The 17,252-nt window shown below is 43.1% G+C and overlaps 2 protein-coding genes across 4 annotated transcripts in view; one reads left to right on the top strand and one right to left on the bottom strand.

Annotated features, from left to right (window-relative positions):
• The window catches only part of LOC101916786 (fibronectin type-III domain-containing protein 3a-like), a 232,835-nt gene that overhangs the window by 155,032 nt on the left and 60,551 nt on the right, over positions 1-17,252 (bottom strand). The gene's annotated exons all lie outside the window — the stretch shown is intronic.
• Positions 1,102-14,309, top strand: LPAR4 (lysophosphatidic acid receptor 4). Of its 2 annotated transcripts, none has more exons than XM_005242616.3 (2): positions 1,102-1,397; positions 12,916-14,309. In XM_005242616.3, exon 2 carries the CDS (start codon positions 13,071-13,073, stop codon positions 14,115-14,117), a length of 1,047 nt encoding a protein of 348 aa, XP_005242673.1. In that variant the 5' UTR covers positions 1,102-1,397; positions 12,916-13,070; the 3' UTR covers positions 14,118-14,309. The 2 variants fall into 2 exon arrangements, with proteins under 2 accessions (XP_005242673.1, XP_027649950.1); XM_027794149.2 differs by lacking the exon at positions 1,102-1,397 and adding an exon at positions 1,973-2,440.

Below are 17,252 nucleotides of genomic sequence, written 5' to 3'. Positions count from 1 at the left end.
ATGTTTTTGAATTCAATGGCAACCATGGATGGATATGAAGTTGGAACCACTACGATGGTTTAGAAGGATGGAGTCCATAACCAGCAAAAATACCACCCCCAGTCTCCTGTTAGGTTAGAGGTAAGGAGTTCCTGAGAGCCCTCCAAGTTCACAACAGCTGAAGACTTTTGTTAGGAGTGTTTAATTAAACCAATAACTCTAGAGAGAAAGCAAACTTCCCAGGTAGGTACAGCTGCCTATTTACATTCCAACAGCAGCAAAATTGGCACAGTTGCCACATTCTGGCTAAATACTGTAAGAAGAAGAGAATTTTTGGTTTAAGATTTTTGCTGTATTAAATCTCCAAGGAGTAATCATTCTCCCTTCTAATGGGTTTGCCCATCAGCTGGTAGTTTTGGGGGCTGAGGCACATAACGTTAATCTGCAAAGGGTTTCAGTATGCTCACTCTAATCTGCATCAGTACGTCCAGCTTCAAACCACCCAAACCACACTTCTTTCCCTAAAAAGGGCGATTTCAAATGCAGAGTTGGTGTTTAATTGGTCCTCACTGAGAACACTCACAGACCTATAAGAATGGGCCCCGGGGAGTGAAAAGAAGTTGCATTATGCCTGAGGGATCAGGATTTCCATGCAGCCAGCCTGAAAATGCCCACAAGCCACAAAGAGCCAAAACTGATTTCTGTATGCGAGTTTACTGGTGATACTGGTGGATTTTGCATCTTGAGCCTTCTGCCAGCCCCCATATTCACCCCCACGTTTGTACATGGGTGATGGTGATGGCTGATGTCTTTGGCCATCCCTTCACAATTTACCCAGATTGCCATCTTTACCAGTCGAAAAAGGGAAAAGGGACCTTTGGCCATTAGGAGCAGGAAACATCTGCACCTTCGCCATTTTCAATCCAAATCCACACTTGTGTTTTTACACATTGTATTAAACTGTGAGCCCTCAGAGGATGAGGTTTTGCAGACTGGAGTTAGGCTGTTATATGAGATATTCAGGAAGTTACTCGCATCAACTGGATAAAAGCCTGTGGCAGCTGGGCGTGCTGCAGAAGCGAGTCCGAGCCCACTGCACCAGCCACCAGCCCAAGGAATAACATTAGTTCCAGCTTCACAGCGAGTTGTTTACTAGCCTTGGCTGCCTGTGGGAACAGCCAAGAAGAGTGGAGGAAAAGGAGAGACAAACACAATGTGAGCAAGACACGTTAGGTAGGAGGCTGGGCTTTAAAAGCAGACTCAGGATTTCAAACCTATGGAACTAGAGAGGGCTGAAAAAGAAATAAAAGGGCACCAGCTGCTCCACAGCATAAACAGGCTGAGGCAAATAAGCCGTCTGCTGTGTTACTCTTGCTGCCAGAAGATCCTCTTCCCTAGCTGAAGGGCTGATATTAAAGGTAAGTGATAAAAAGCTTTTAGCTAGTGGCTCTGCTGGAAGGCAGCTCCACTGAAAGGCAGCAGCAGCAGCTCTCAGGGCGAGCTACAAAGGCAAGAGCAGCCACACTTCCCTGGAGTATTCGTAATTGTGTCCCTAAACATTTGAATGCCTATAGATTTTCCAGCAGGAGCCCAGGGCTTTCAGAGCAAACTGCTAGGGGACAAGAGTCCAGACTGTTCTAGTCAGCTCCTGTGAGAAATCAAAAAACAACAAAAAACCTACCCCAAACAACAAACTCCAACCTAAAACCCAATCCCTTTCTAAGTCTGTTAAGAAATATATTTTATTCCTATGGCCAGCTTTGCTTTGCAGCTTCCCAGTCCTACCCAATGTTTTCCTGCTTCCCAGCTCCCCCCTCTCCTCCTCACTTTTTTAATTAGAAGGAAAAACAATTACAGCCATGCAAAGGAAAATCTGTGCCTGAAGCAGCAGCTTCCCCCTGCCCGTGACCACCCCGGCGCGGGGGCGCGGGCACGCTCCGCAGGCTGCGGGCCCAGCTAAGGGCTCAGGCAATCCGCGCTGCCACCGCCGGCTGCCCGGGAGCCGGGAGCCGGAGCTGTGGGCCGGAGCCGGAGCCGGAGCCGGGAGCTAGAGCCGGGCAAGGCTCCGGCCGGGAAGGCAGCGCGGCGGCGGGCGCGGGGCGGGCTCAGGCGCGGGTAACACGCCCCTGCCCAATGGAAAAGCGTTTCCTACCGAGACCCCCAGGGGTTCCCCCTGCCCACAGACCCTGCCCAGACATTGGGCCCATTCTTGTGTCCTGTTTCCCAAGACACGATGGCTGCAGCGTTCAGCAGTTCTGTTTCCTCCCCGAACAAAGGGAGGCCGGCAGCTGCCGGGCGCTGTGGCTTTTGAAGATGAACGGGCGACCTCTCCGCCGGCCGAGCACCCCGGTCCCGAGCGGCTCGATTCCGCCGACAGAAGGAGGAGGAATGGGGGCTGGCAGGGGGGGCTCGGGCTGAGATCCGCCACTGCGGGCATGGGCTCCCCGACCGCTCTGCCCCGGTAAGTTTCTGGTTCCTCGCTTTCTACCTCAGCAGAAAAGCATCCGGATTTAATGTCAGCTCTGAAAAAAAATGGGTTGTAGCGTTTTCTGAAATCTGAAGGCTCGGAGACGTCCGTGGGATAAAACGAGCCGGGGATGGGCTCGAGTTGTACATTTCAATGGAGATTAGCACTGTTTTTTCTATACAGGCAGATCTCATTCTTCTTACTTGAGCTGTGCTGTGGTTGGGATGGGAGAGGCGAATGTTTCTGTTTAAAGTGAGAAAGATGATCTCCGAGTTTTTGCAAAGTAATTACTACATGAGCTACTCCTCCAAACTGTTGCAGTGGAAATCGTTATAATTCACATCGTAATTCTCATTGTGTCACTGCAGATGACAAGTTAAGGACTTTTCCATCCCTGTTGTTTGTTTCAGATTTGTGAAAAATATCCCTTAGGGTTTTGGGTTTTTTTGTTTGGTTTTTTTTTTTAAGTCAGCATCATAAAGACACTAATGTAGGCTTAAGAAAGAGTTGTATATGAATGTGGCATAAACTTAAGGCTTGCAGCTTACAATAATGCATGCTTTCAGCTTTGTAATTAATTTACATGTAATGTGAGATCTGGTTCCTGCAAACTATATTAAAAGTTAGGAAATAACATATATTTTGTACTGCAAAACCTAGAAGTTTTATTTATCACTTTGCCTTTCATTTATGTCTAAAATCTACTCCTTTTAAGCTCAGTGGCAAAATTCCGGAAGAAAAATTCAAATACAGCTATAAGCAGATAGAAAATCTGGTGTCAAAAGTACAATGAATTATGAACAATATCTAAAGATGCAGCTGTTCGGAAGAAATAGGATTTAACACAATATAAGCCCACTGTGGAAGAATTTGCAAGAAACCTTGGGGGGGGGGGGGGGTTAACGACAGTCCCTAATCTTTGCTTGAGAGGACACAATTGTGTGTTTTTGTATTACTCCCCTTTATGAACAGAACAGTGAAACCCAGCGGATGGGAAGTGCAAAGTTCACAGGTCAGTGATAAGGATATTCCCTGCTTTGCAGCACTTTTCCATCTTCTTTCCCTTACTAGCATTCTGAAAGCTAAAATAAAACAGGCAGGGAACCAACCTTGGTACTTGAGAAGGTTCAAAGCCTCTGAATTTCAGAAGAAAATCCTGAAAAAATGGGAGGGAGGGAGGGGGAGGCTGAGCATACATTTCACTTTAAACCTTTGAGACTAAAAGCGAGATGTGTTTAAATAGGGTTAGGTCAACTGATAAAAATCAGCGTCTTTCGAATTCTGGAGTTAGGACCTCAGCTGGTACACAGACAAACAGAACTAAGGCCTGAATGCAACTACCCATTCACTTTCATTCAGGGTATTGTAATGAGACCAAAAAAAATGTGAAAACCTGCTCCTCCCAGTTTTCTGAGAGGCAGGCGATCCCAAACGCTGCAGCTCGTGCCAGAGAGAGGATGCACTCCCAGCTGTAAGATGGTTGCCCTCCTCCAGCCTGTGACCTCATGGCTGGAGCACAAGAGCAGGAATTAATGCGGTTTTACCCCAACCTTGGGCCAGCTCCTGGGGAAGGGGTGCAACATAGGGGAGCATGTTACTTCTGGAATGGAAGGCGAGAGAAAATTGCTCTCTGGGGAGAGCAGTAAATGGCAAAACACTTTGGGACTCAGGTATCCTGGTACTGCCTTGGCACTTAACAGCATGGCTGCCTGCAGCCATACGCATTTATGCCAGTGTCTGTAAAGTATTTGTGCAGGCTGCAGCTAACTCTGGTTAAAACATATTTGATTTACCGATGTCTGAGTGTTGCTGGCCAGATGTACACGGCTGATGTGGTGGTCCTAGCTTGATTGTCCCACAGTGCTCCAGGATCACAAATGAGACACCGGTGAGCCATCCTGTCCACAGGCTGAGGTGAGTGAGGATGGCTCCTGGAGCACACATCCAACCTTAACAGGTCTTTCCAGGTCAAGCGTGCGTGCAGAGACTCACTCCGCTCCTTCACAAGTTGCTCCTCCTCCATAAATAAGGATCCGATTTAGTCTCAGGGAAGGGGAGCCACCACCTTTCACAAAAGGCAAATTCTCTCCTTGAAAAGAGGAGTTCTTTATTCACAAGGATAGTGGCCCTGCAAGACTTCCTCTAACGCACCATCTTCCCAGTTCAGTCCTATAAAAGGGGGTAAAGATTCACAACTGCTTTGGAGCCAAACTAGCCTTAGCTGACCCCAGCTACAAGGAAAGTTTTCTGAATTATTTCTAATGGTTTGGTTTTACAGAAAAAGGAAAGTCTCTATCTTGGCAAATGAAATTGAGGGACTTTCATCAGTCCCTAACCCCAAGACAAAAGTGCACGTTAGCAACAGCACAGATTGCTTTCTCTGTACATAGCATGATCTCATAATATTTTGAATATCTATTATGCCTGTAAATAGACAGCCACAGCAGAATCTCTTATTTTCATCTAATAATACTCCCATTTTAATTTCTTGAACCTGAGGATAACACAGTCTTCCTCTCCAGCATGTATTTGCTTTTACACGGTAAATGGAAATTACTGTATTTAGCAGTAAAAGCAGCATCCTTTATACAATGCCAAAACATCATTCCTCTTCTCTCATCTCATTATTAGAAACCTGATTTCTAAGAAACATCACTCACTGGCTGAGATGTGCTATTTTTGCATTGCAAAGTCATCTCTTATTTAACACGCTAGTGCAAATTTACCCTTGGTAGTAGTTCTTACTGAGAAAAAGCATAGCTGTGTGCTGCACTTGCTCATGCATCATTTCATTACACACCACTGAATATTTTTCTAGACCTTAATGTTTTTCCCTAGAGGGGAGGTGAGGAAGAATACATGAAGACCCCAGCCATACTTCCGTATTTCTTGCTGAGAAACGTGCACCAAGGAGAACGGGGAGCGCAGCAGCTCTGGGCAGGGACCGTGCATCTCCAGCACTCACAGGCCAGACCACTGGAGCAAATGAAACTAAGGCTGGCAACACCCACCCAGTCCATACTGCTGTCAGAAGAGTTCTCAAACCTTTCCCCCTCGGAATAAAGCAGTATCAGAGAAGAAAGCGTTGTTTTATCAGCTCCTCCAGTTAAATGCAGAGCACAGGTCCTTCAAGGTCCTGAGCAGCAGAGCAGAGTACAGATTGCCTTCTGCCCCACTGAAGGACTGTGCTCAGCACCCGCAAGGAAATTGGCCACACCTCTGTGCACCCAGTTTAGATTGCAAAAGCTGAAATACGTGTTCATACTGTGGTGCTGGCAGCTGGATGGAGGCTTGTCGGTACTAATGTATGCAAAGGGAAGGAAAAAGCCTATAATTTTTGGATAAACAGAGGTGAAAGTTCAGTGCTCCTGCTTCAGCAAAGGGACTGCAGAGGAACCGGCCCCTGAGCCACAGCCCTGGGTGAGAGCAGTCAAAAAGGCTCGGGTGAAAGGGGGGCTTCATGTGGCTGCAGGCGCCTTGTGAGTAAAGGCAACAAGGAACCAAAAAGCCAAGTGATCACCAAGGAATTACTGGAAATTGTGTCAGAGAAAGCAAAGAAAGGAAGCTTTTTGGGCAGGATGCTGACTGGAACTGTAAGCAAATAAACTGAGTCCTGTTGTTGGATTCCCCAGTGGTTCAGGGAAACAGGACTCTCTTATTTTTTTATTTTTTTTCTTAACCACACTTTGTAAATAAACAGGGTTACATCAAAGATGCAGCTACCTCCGATACCAGCTTCTACTCCTGAGTGAAAACAACCTGGACAAACAGTGTAACTCTGCTTTTCCATCAGTTTTTTCTTTGCATCTAAATCTTCTCTTGCTGGGATCTCTGTTGAATCGAGCAAAGCTATTATAATGCAATCTCCCCTTAGTGAGACAGATGAGGGTCAAAACAAGCAACATTCCTACAGGGCTCCAGCATCAGACTAAGGTTCTTTTGCAAGCAAAAAAGTCTCTCTTACAAGAGTAAAATACCAACTTTGCTGGGAAGTTTGGGGCAAATTCCATCATTTCTGAGCTGTGGATCAGACCCTCTGAATGCCGTGGTGGATGGGGAAGCCCAAAGCACATCAAGGGTTAAAGGGGTGATGTAAATGGAGAGAGACATTCTCAGTGAAAACAAAAAGAGAGTCATGCCCTGAGGATCAGTGTCTGAATATGGGGTAAGTCAGTTCACTATTCTCTTCAGAAGGAAACATTTTAATTAGCTCAATACAAAACAGATACAGCACAGAGAAGTCACCATGAGCAGGAAATGCTTTGTAAGTCTCAGAGGACAGTTAGGAGACAATGGCAGTGCTGACCAATTAAAAAAAAAATAAAAAAAGGAGAACACCTTTAAGATTAGGTCTGATAGACAGAGTAGGGAAATGGAAACCTGAGCCTAGGGGAAGAATTAAATTGGGGTCCTGCTGCAATTCGTTCGCTGACTCACTGGCAAGAGAAAGTAGCTGTTGAACTTGAAGGGTCTGGTTCCTGGAGAGCCAAAGCCACCAAGGCAGGAAGGAAAGGAGCTGCCGGTGACTCTCACCTGGTTCCAGCAGGTCCCTGGGATCGCCCTTGGTGGATGAGTGAGGGGAAATGCCTCATGGGCTCCCATGTTTTGTTTTTCTTCTATCAAAGAGAATTTGAAAAGCAGACGGTAAAACCTGACTGACAGAAACTATCAGGAGTAACTCAAGGGTTTCACCTTCCTACCAGGTGCAGGAGACATTATTACACCCACAGCAAACACCAGGGCAGGAAAGCACGGTGGTATTGAAGACCCTTGCACAATAAGTGTCAAAGCCATGAATAAGAGTCCTCCTGCCTTGTCTTTTATGCTACTCATCAGAAAACGCCCCCCTTCTGCCCAGCATAATGGCTAGGCATTCGCTCTGGTAAGACACAGGGAAGAATGGCTCTTTGAAGCTAGGAAACCTTTGCTGGACTTCAAAGTCACACTTCTGTCTACTTCTTTCCTACTGTTCTCAAATACATCACTTTTAGGATTAGCAAATGAAAGAGATTAAAACATTTCTACTTTCCATTGCTTCCTATAGTCTATAGCGCTTTGTTTACAGGCAGCTGCTTCATTTCCCACTGTCTAATCCCACCCTTACTCCTGCTCCTACCACACCAGGGAAGAAACATAGGCGAAGGTTACTGTGAAACTGCAAGAAGCTCTGGGGAGGATGGAGAGTTCACAGCAACTTGCCAAGTGGGTTGGTTTAAAAGCCAAGCCCAAACTTGGTGTCCCAAGCCACCTCCCGTTCCCAGCCACATCCCTGCAGCAGCAGCGGGGTCCAGCAGCACCTGCTGTTCCTGGTACAGTTTTCCATAAGCCCACACTGCTGGCACCAGGAAAAAGGAGCAGCAGCACTGTGCAGCACAGTTAATGCTCTGTCAGCCTCAAGAAGGGAAAAGCCAGCTACCAGATTCTCCCAACCTGGAGGTTTGTTCTTATAACTGCTTTCTGCTGAGAGTTCTTTGCAACCAAAAATAACTAGTGAAAAAAGAAAAGAAGAAAGTATTATTAAGTGGAGGTCCCATTACAAGCACTGTGGTATTGTAGGAGTAGCAAAGCAGCGGGGAACTTGGTGGCAAAACGGTTTTATTGCGTTTTCCTCTTTGCTTTCTCCGAATTCACATTTTGTGGTTTTCAAGCGAACACTTGTAAGCCTTTAGAAACAATAGTTTGGTGGTGTTATGGTTGCTATTTAGCACTGCCACAGAACTGTCAGAAATATTTACTTTTTCAGGTAGAAAAAGTTTGTTTATCTGTTAAGTCCATATTTACACTTTTGCAGTGTATCTCACCTGACCTATACTACTCATACCAGTCTGGAAGAATCCAGGTCCTATAGTCCTATGGAGAATTATCATCTATGCAAACATCTTCCAAAAAATGAAACACACCCACCTACCTCACCCCACCCCCAACCTAACAAAATCTTTTTTGAACGTTCTGCGTAAATAAAGGGACATGAAGAAGGGAAATAAAACCCAAGATACTGAAGAAATGAGAGTTTGTGGTTGCAAAGTCATAACCTTGGGCTCAGTGCTGGGGATGAGTTATACATCATACAATCATTGCACTGCCTGAGTAACAGTGAAGTGAAAACCCCCTAATGAATGCAGTTCTTGTCAAGAGAAGGCATAAAGTGCATGCTGTGCCCAAGGAAAATACTGATTTATTTCCAAGGTCAGGGTGAGACCATATCAAAACACAACAAGTGCTGCCACAACCTAGAGATATTTCTGGAAAAAACCCAGAGAAACCCCTCCCAAACCCGATATTCCCACTTTTTGGTGCATCAGTTTTTGGCTTCCATACCTACAAAACCTTTGCATCTCAAGATTCAGAGATAACCTGGATACACATAGTGATAATCTAGAAAGAGATCCTTCAGATTTAAAAGGTTTTCACATTTAGTCTGTATCAGACTCCACAAGGAAAGGTGTTACAGTGTTTAGTTATTTAAATGAACCCACACACAGGATGTCCTACATATTCAGACTGATAAAGTTACATTCATCTTAACATCTGATATGACAATAAGAAAATGTGCGCATATGAGAACATCAGTCCCAAACATCACACTTTTTTTCTGACCTCAATTTGGTAGATTTGTGGAGGATGGGATGTGCATGAGCAGAAAGAAAGGGTTTAACAGAATTACAGAATCTGATTTTAAAGTGTGGTTTTTACCTGCAGTAATTTTCTGTGCTAACAAATGGTTGATCTGAATTAAGCTGCAAGCTGGCTGTTTTGAAGATTTCTTGGGGTGCCAGGAGGAGGAAATGAAAGAATTGTAAACAGGATACTTGTGCAGCATAGGAAGCGATACGTAGAAGTTTTCCTTTATTTTCAGTACATAGAAACCAGGGATATTTCTACAATAAAAGGCAAGTGGTAGCAAACCCTGCCAGCTACTCTGCTGAACCCCACTTCATAACTCTGAGAATAACAGGGTTACCTAAGTGACAGCTGCTGTAGGTTTGCTTGTACCATCCCTGCTACGAGATATTCTTATTCACTAGTTTATTATTTTTATATATTATTTAATATTATTTTATTTCAGTATTACCACACTAAACAGGCTGTATGTTGGGTTATGGTACCACTTCTGACCACAGCTAAATACATTCCTCCCCTCATGCACTGCCCCGTTGTAGATACAGGATTAAAAGTCTTGGCCTGAAATACAGAACAGTAAAGTGGTTTTCACCATCTTAAAATGTATTGCCCCCCCCCCCCCCAAGTTAATAGCAGTAGTGAACGTTACATACATAAAGAGCATCCTATTGCTTTAATCCTTAGTGAAGAGGAAGGAAAGTGGATTTTACATTCAGAAAACTGAACGTGTAACTCATACTACAGAATTTAAAGCACATGGCTGAGTTTCAAAGCAACTTATCAGCTTGTTTAAACACCTCAGTGTTAGATACATAAACAACATGGGCCTATATTTTAAAGACCATAACTTAGCTAGATGATAGCTGGCAGGCAATTCCTGCAGACTTATACACCAGAAAAAACTGGCGTTTGACCTTGTGGCTGTCTGATGCAGAGCAGGGAAAAAAGAATCATGTGATCAAGCATCTTTTCTCCTGTGCAATGAGTATCTGGGTCAGGCTGCTGGCAACAACCACTTATGTCAATAGTAAAGGTAAGCATCTGAAAGCTGCCTTTCAAACCCGCTGCGTCAGGCTGTGTTTTGAGGAACAGCCAAAATCCTGGACTGTGCACACAGACTGGAAAGTGGGGTTTCCATCCACCTCCCAGGGACGTGGATATGTAAGGTTTTAGACACCCAGTCCCTCTGAAACCTCCCCTGTCACGACCCAGACACAAAGCCTGGACCAGGGGAGTCTGGCACACGTGGTTTTTACTCACTGCAGAAGGAAACTATCTACTTATGGAGGTTACATTGCAGCATAAACAAAAATTGCTCCTGATGGAGGTAACATGCAGTCTCTTTCTTTACTGAAAGGGATTTACAAGCCAAGAATTAAATGCATTAGGCTGAGGGTTAAGCTAAGAGGCTCATCTATTCCTGTTGGAGCTCATATGTGCTTTTGAATCTGACTGAGTTCTTGCTTAAAGGCATTTCAACTTGTAGGTGAGACCTTTGCTTATTTAGATTACCAAGCATTCAAAGAAAGTGCACCTTTGAGATTTTACTACTATCCTTATCATAAGTTTAAATGTTTGGTATCTTTTTAAAAGCATTTCACAATAAGGTTCATTTAGCCACAAATTTAGTAGGAAAAAACCACTGAGATGAGCGCAAAAAGCACAGAAGGGTGCAGGGAAGGTTTTGCTCCCCTACACAGTGTGTTCCCTACTCTGCCTGGCTGTCCCCAGCACCTTGTAAGGTTTGCACAATGAAGAGCCTGCGTACGTATGCTGTAGGGAAGGCCCTGACACGGATTGGCTCTACCATTGCCACAAAATCATCAGCAATCAGATAAGGGCATATCTGCTTCTGGTTTGGACATTTGCTAAGGCAGGGTATTGCAAATGTGTAACTCAAAATGCAACTAAAATGAAGGAAGAATTTACAAAGCTGGGTGAAGAGCGTGTACTAAACCAGCCTACGCAAATCACAGGGAATTGCAGTAGTTCAAGGCATGCAGAGCAAACACAACCAGCACAGCAAACCACGGAGCACCACTTTGCTGCCCCAGTCTTGATGCTGCCCTGGCCTGTGTAGAGCGTGAACCCCCCCTGACAGGAGAGACCTGATAGTTCCAAGTCATCTTTTTGGATGTTAAAAAGTTCCAGTAATTTGAAAGTCATCTTTCTGAGGAGTGAGAGCTGGGGATCCTCCCTTCCTGCTCTTTTGCTTTACATCCAGCTAATCTATAAGGTGCAAAAGCAAGGTGCTGCCTGCTTATTTGTTAAGTTTGTTAAACTTGCCTATTGCTTAAAAAGCACTGGTTTTTGTGGAGCCTGCAGTTGTGCAGGCACTCCCAGGTGAGGGCAGGATCTGCACCTAACAGCTATTACATCTTTCTTAACACTTGACATTTTGCCAGCTGACTCACTGACAGACTGTGTGCAAGAACAATTGTCAGCATGAGCTTTTCCAGTAGGAAAACATATGGAAGGCATTTGATTTTCATCAGTTTGCATCCCAAATTGTCCTGATTCTATGCTTGCTTCCCCAGTTTGTTTATATGTTGCCTTTCAGCCTTTAACACAACTCAGTTACATGTTTGCTGTTGAAACTACATTGTCAGAGAATCGCTTTCTGGAAATGATCCTACTCTTCAACAAGGGTTTCATCTGTCTGAATTCCTCCATAGTTTTAACTACTGCAACGTTTCTTAGATTACAATCTTTGTTTCGCATTTGGTTTGCTATAGTTTACAAGGCAAAGGTCTTTCCCTTGGCTACCTAGCTTCGCTCCACATTTCCAAGATGTACTGACTACCGTGCCCAAGTTCCAACTCACAAACCCTCTTTGCTCCAACGAGGGAGATTTTCCAACTGCTTATCCTCACAGGCCTTAACAACAATTCTTAGAATAACAATAAGAGAGCATCAAGGCAGTTCAGAAAGCACTTATGTCCAACAAACAGCATGCTTGCTTTATATGTATTTCTCTAAAGCTTGCAGAATTGGGACAAAGTCTTACAAGAATGTAGTTTATGAGTTTTTCCAAATTTCAGGTTCTGAATCGTGACAAAGAGTAGAAGTGAAATGAAGCTGCTGGTAAAGCTTAGAAGAGTCCTTTTTGCAAATCATTCTACATTTGCAAAAAAAGGTCCTGTTGAAAGCAATACCATTTTTGCATAAATTTTTAAGGAGGAAAAAACCAACATTTTCCAAGTGGCAAGCATAACTTTGGAAAGTATTTTTGAAAAACGCTTCTGAAATACAACATTTAAGTTTTTCACTTTGAAAACATGTGTAAGGATGCTCCTATTTTCAAGTAGAAAAAAGGCAAAGCAGTACTTTATTAAAAAAAAACCCCAAATCTGCATTAATACTTTTGAACCAAAAACCATAGAATTTTAATTTCTGCACAGTTAAACGTGGACGCTAAAGCTTTCAGCTTCTTTCTCCTCTTGTTTCAAGTTTGGGTGAACATTTCAGACTGTTTGATTCTATACCTGAGCAAAATTGTGGGTCCATGATTTCATTTGTTTCCAAACACACTGGGCCAATTCCATCTCAAATTTTAAAGAAAAACCTTTCTAAGTGGAAAGTTGGAATTAGCAATCACTCTCCTTCCAACAGGAGGATGGGGGAGTGATGGGGGAAGGAAAGGCAAGGCTGAGTACAGTAACTGCTGTGTTCAAATATGAAAAATCCCAATAATAGTGGAATTTATAAAAACTACCTTGGAAACTAATTACTGGCCTTGTTTGTACTCCATTCATTTGGAAAGGAAAGAGTACGTGTTCTCTTGCACAGCCACTTTAGGTGATAGCAGGTCGCAAGACCAGTGTAATTTATTTCTCTCTCTCCTTCAGGATGAAAGTACTTGTGACAGAGACGCGGTGTAGCATGGTGTCAAGCAACCTTCCTGGAATGTGTTTCTTCAGGAAGAGAAGAGATCACTGTCTTGTTTTATGGATGTCACTGAAGTAGACTTTGAAGTTCTTTGGAAGTACATCACAGACTTGGCATGGGAAACCACAGCAACAATCATACCTGTTTGACAGATGATTCCTTTAAGTACAACTTGTATGGAGCAGTGTACAGCGTGGTCTTCATCCTTGGTTTGATTACTAACTGTGCTTCCCTCTTTGTTTTCTGCTTTCGGATGAAAATGCGAAGTGAAACAGCCATTTTCATGACAAACCTAGCTGTTTCAGATTTGCTTTTTGTGTTCACTTTGCCTTTTAAAATTTTTTATAATTTTAACAGGCATTGGCCTTTTGGAGATAGCCTGTGCAAGATTTCTGGTACAGCATTTCTCACTAACATCTATGGGAGCATGCTGTTCCTCACCTGCATTAGTGTTGACCGTTTCCTTGCTATCGTCTATCCATTCCAATCTCGCACCATTAGGACCAGGAGAAATTCTGCCATAGTCTGTGCTGGTGTTTGGATACTGGTCCTCAGCGGTGGAATTTCAGCTTCCTTGTTCTCCACAACCAACATTTCTAACACCAGCACGACCTGTTTTGAAGGTTTTTCCAAACGTATCTGGAAAACCTATCTGTCTAAGATCACCATATTTATTGAAGTGGTAGGTTTCATAATTCCTTTGCTACTCAACCTTACATGCTCTTCTTTAGTTCTCAGGACTCTCCGGAAACCTGCCACCTTGTCTCAGATTGGGACAAACAAAGAGAAAGTATTGAAAATGATCATTGTGCACGTGGCCATTTTTGTTGTGTGCTTTGTGCCTTACAATTCCATACTCTTCTTGTATGCTCTTGTGCGGTCCCAAGCGATAGCAAATTGCTCCTTGGAGAGGTTTGCGAGGACACTGTACCCAATCACATTGTGCATTGCAACAATGAACTGCTGCTTTGACCCCTTCATCTATTACTTCACATCAGAATCCTTCCAGAAGTCTTTCAACATAAAAACCCAGATAAAAATGGATTCTCTTTTCAAGACTGAGACACCTCTAACAAAGACTGCGCTACCAGCACCACAGGATGAAATAAGTGACCAGGCTATTACGAATGGAGGGGACCCAACATCTGAATCGCATTTCTAGCGAGATGTTTACACATGAAGTTAGCCCCCATTAACTTTTGATTAACACCATATGTGAAATAGTTGTTTCAGAATATGTGGGCTCACACGTGGTGTTAATGAAGAAAAGTTGCCTGGGGGATAACTACACAGGTAGAAAAATCCTTACACTGGGATGGTCCCATCAGATGCAACAGGTGAACATGAAATATAAAAATCCCTATGGATCTCCCTTTGGAGATTATGGATTGGTAACGACATACGTGCCAACTAAGGAGGGAATAGAACAGCTTCTTTAACCAGAAGGTGCCAACATTTGGCATTTTTTCCCCCAGCAGTTGACATGGGACCAGTTGGGAAACAGAAAAATTAATTTTCTTAGCAATATCTACCAATATTTCATGCCTTCTGGAGACACATCATATGTTAACTCAATAACTTCACACAATATGTTTGCTTAAAAAGGCATAATAAAAGCTTCTGGCTTTTCCTTACTTCACCGCTAGAGTATACATCCTGGTTTTACTAGACACAGTCATGCTGAATTTAATGTATGGAGAGGTTTGAAGTGTAAATAATTGTTGTAACAGTAGGCAAAACAGTTCCTTGATGATAACAAAAATAATAAGAGGAGAGAATAATTAATAATGCAGTTTTGAAATAAGAAGTTTCATTGTTGTCAGATTAAGCTGTCTTTTAATTTATTCTAAATGCCACCTCTAGGGAGAAGTAAAGAGCTCATTGCTACTCTGTTACACCTGGGCTTTTATGTCCCAGGAGAATATAAGTGACTATTTCTGGTAAGGGCTAGACTATAAACTCAGCTGAAAGAAAGGGCCTGAAACCCCAGAGCTCTTGCAAGGGCAAATCTCTCCTATGGAAACCGAGTGCAGCTGAAGGGCTGAAGAACCGCAGAGGGCTGACCTCACTAAAGAGCTTGTTTGGATCCAGACAGTTGGTGTCAGAGCATGTAATTAAGAGAAAATCTTGTAAGTGATTGCTTGCTGGTTTTTGCTATACAGTCAACTAATTAAACTAGAGGGTCTCAAACTAACTCCAAAAGAAGAGTAAGTAAAACAAATTAGCCACACTCTTTTCTTAGTTGGTTACAGCAATGTTTTCTTGTTTTTCAATTAATTTATTACATGTCCTGCATTTCTTTTATAGGTATATATTATAGAAATATATGGAAATTTTACTCTCTGTATGTCATTGCATTTTACTAGTTTACCATTTTACTGGTTCATTTCTCCAGCCATTGTTTCATATCTGAAGCAATACTGACCTTAACAGGCTGATTCATTCTTAAGTGTAAGACAGATAAATGAGAAAAACAATTTAACTTGAAAAAGTATGAAGTTACAGCTTGTTAGATCAGTATGCTACATTTTCCACAGTACAGCACAAAGCTACTTCTAGGACTATGTTGCCAAAAAAAAAGGCAGACAAAATATTGAACAGATGTTTTCCACTCAGCTATTTATCTTAAGTGTGTCAGATCAAGCCTCACAAGATGTTGAGAGCTACACATCAAATGTGATTGCTACTTAAAGCAACAGAGGTTTTTGAAGTGTGAAGAGAATTCAGCTGCAAAAAAATGTTAATGCTTTGATGGGAATATTTATTTAGCACTACATTCACTTTGAATAAAAAAGCCAGTTGCTTACCACAGCTAAGACAGACCCCAGAGACCATTCTATTTCAGCCCTAAAATGACTGTCACTTATCTAGTGCCCCTGGCTTTTGGCTCCTACTGCAGAAAAGTATACGATCAACTCATACGCAGGGAGTATGAGAGCAGCCAAACTATTATATCTCCTAGAAACGTGTACACAAGACTGGCTTGGGAGGTTTTTGCTGTATATTAAATCCTCAGACAACACCACTTTGGAGCAGAAACAAAATGAAAACAAGGACAGATCATCCAAACTAGTTGGTGGCATGCGGTAGATGTGACAGGACAAGGGCACAGTCAATTACAGTAAATTTGTCAGCAGCTGGGAAAGGTTTGCCTCAAACAGAAGCAATAAGTTGTATTTTAAGAAGCATCAGTATTTGCCATTTAACTATACACAAAGTGCTGTGCCACTTTGCTTCCCATACAGACCTGAATCAAACTGTTTAGAGAGCTTCTTAAAAATCGTATTTCCTTTGACCGATGAGCCAGTTTCAACACCTGCCATAAAATGTAACTATTTCAGAGAAGCTGTTTCCATAACTTCACATCAAAATGCAAAGCGAGGCAAGAGGAATTTTACCCGCTTCGATACAGGCAGGGTTTTCCTGGGTGTATCCTTCACACCACTGCGCTGTGACATGAAGAAGAAGGGGGAGTGAAACCATCTACAACTTTGACGTGTCCTAAGCTGTGCAAAAGAGGCAGCACACCCCTGTTCCACTGCCCTACCATTAACTGTTTGTTAAAAATTGTATGCAATGAAACAAGAGCTCAGTTTTTAGGGATGGGAGAGAGAGGGAATCACTAAAAAGCTGAGGGCGCATTTAAAACCATCTTCCTATTTGCAAGAAAAATAATATGGTACATGAGTAAGTGTTCTCCAAGGCAAACCCCCTTATTACGTCAGTTTTACAAAGAGATTAAAAAGCTTGCTCTCAACAGGCAACATATAACTGTCAGCTTGTAAATCTGATTTTAAAGCTGCTTCTTTCCACTTGCAAGCAAGAAGATTCCCGAGTTACACGGGGTTTGGGATCTTTGTGGGACAGGGCTGTTTTCACACATGGTGGCTGCTCAGTTGCTCCAGTGTAAGCAAGAACAGAATTTGGCCCAGCACCTCAGAGCCGACAGCAGAGGAATATCTCATTTGGAAGAATCCTGGAAGACCTTCTGCCCCACAGACCTTCCTCTAGTTAAATCCAAGAGAAGGAAAAAAGAAAAAAAAAAAATCTAACCTAGAAACCACTAGGCTTCTTAAGGAAATGTTAAAGGAGAGAGAGGGGAAAGAACTGCGTGTGACTGGACAACCTCCAGGCTGAACGTACATAGCTTAACTGTAATCCGAGCATAATGGGTGTCTTTTTCTAAGCGAAACTAGTGCCAATGCTTACAAGTTTCTGTTTGCAGTTTTATGGGGCAAGAGCTGTGGTCGATATTCTCACATAAAATGTAATACCATCATCATGTGCCAAAATGCTA

This window comes from Falco peregrinus, chromosome 13 (assembly GCF_023634155.1).
Source record: "Falco peregrinus isolate bFalPer1 chromosome 13, bFalPer1.pri, whole genome shotgun sequence".
Classification (NCBI taxonomy): domain Eukaryota; kingdom Metazoa; phylum Chordata; class Aves; order Falconiformes; family Falconidae; genus Falco; species Falco peregrinus.
The sequence above is the reverse complement of the archived record's forward strand: the minus strand, read 5'-3'. Positions and strand labels throughout refer to the sequence as shown.

What these genes read in the sequence shown, in the direction of transcription:
- LPAR4 (XM_005242616.3), top strand. Translation starts at nt 13,071, where the DNA reads ATGGGAAACCACAGCAACAATCATACCTGTTTGACAGATGATTCCTTT.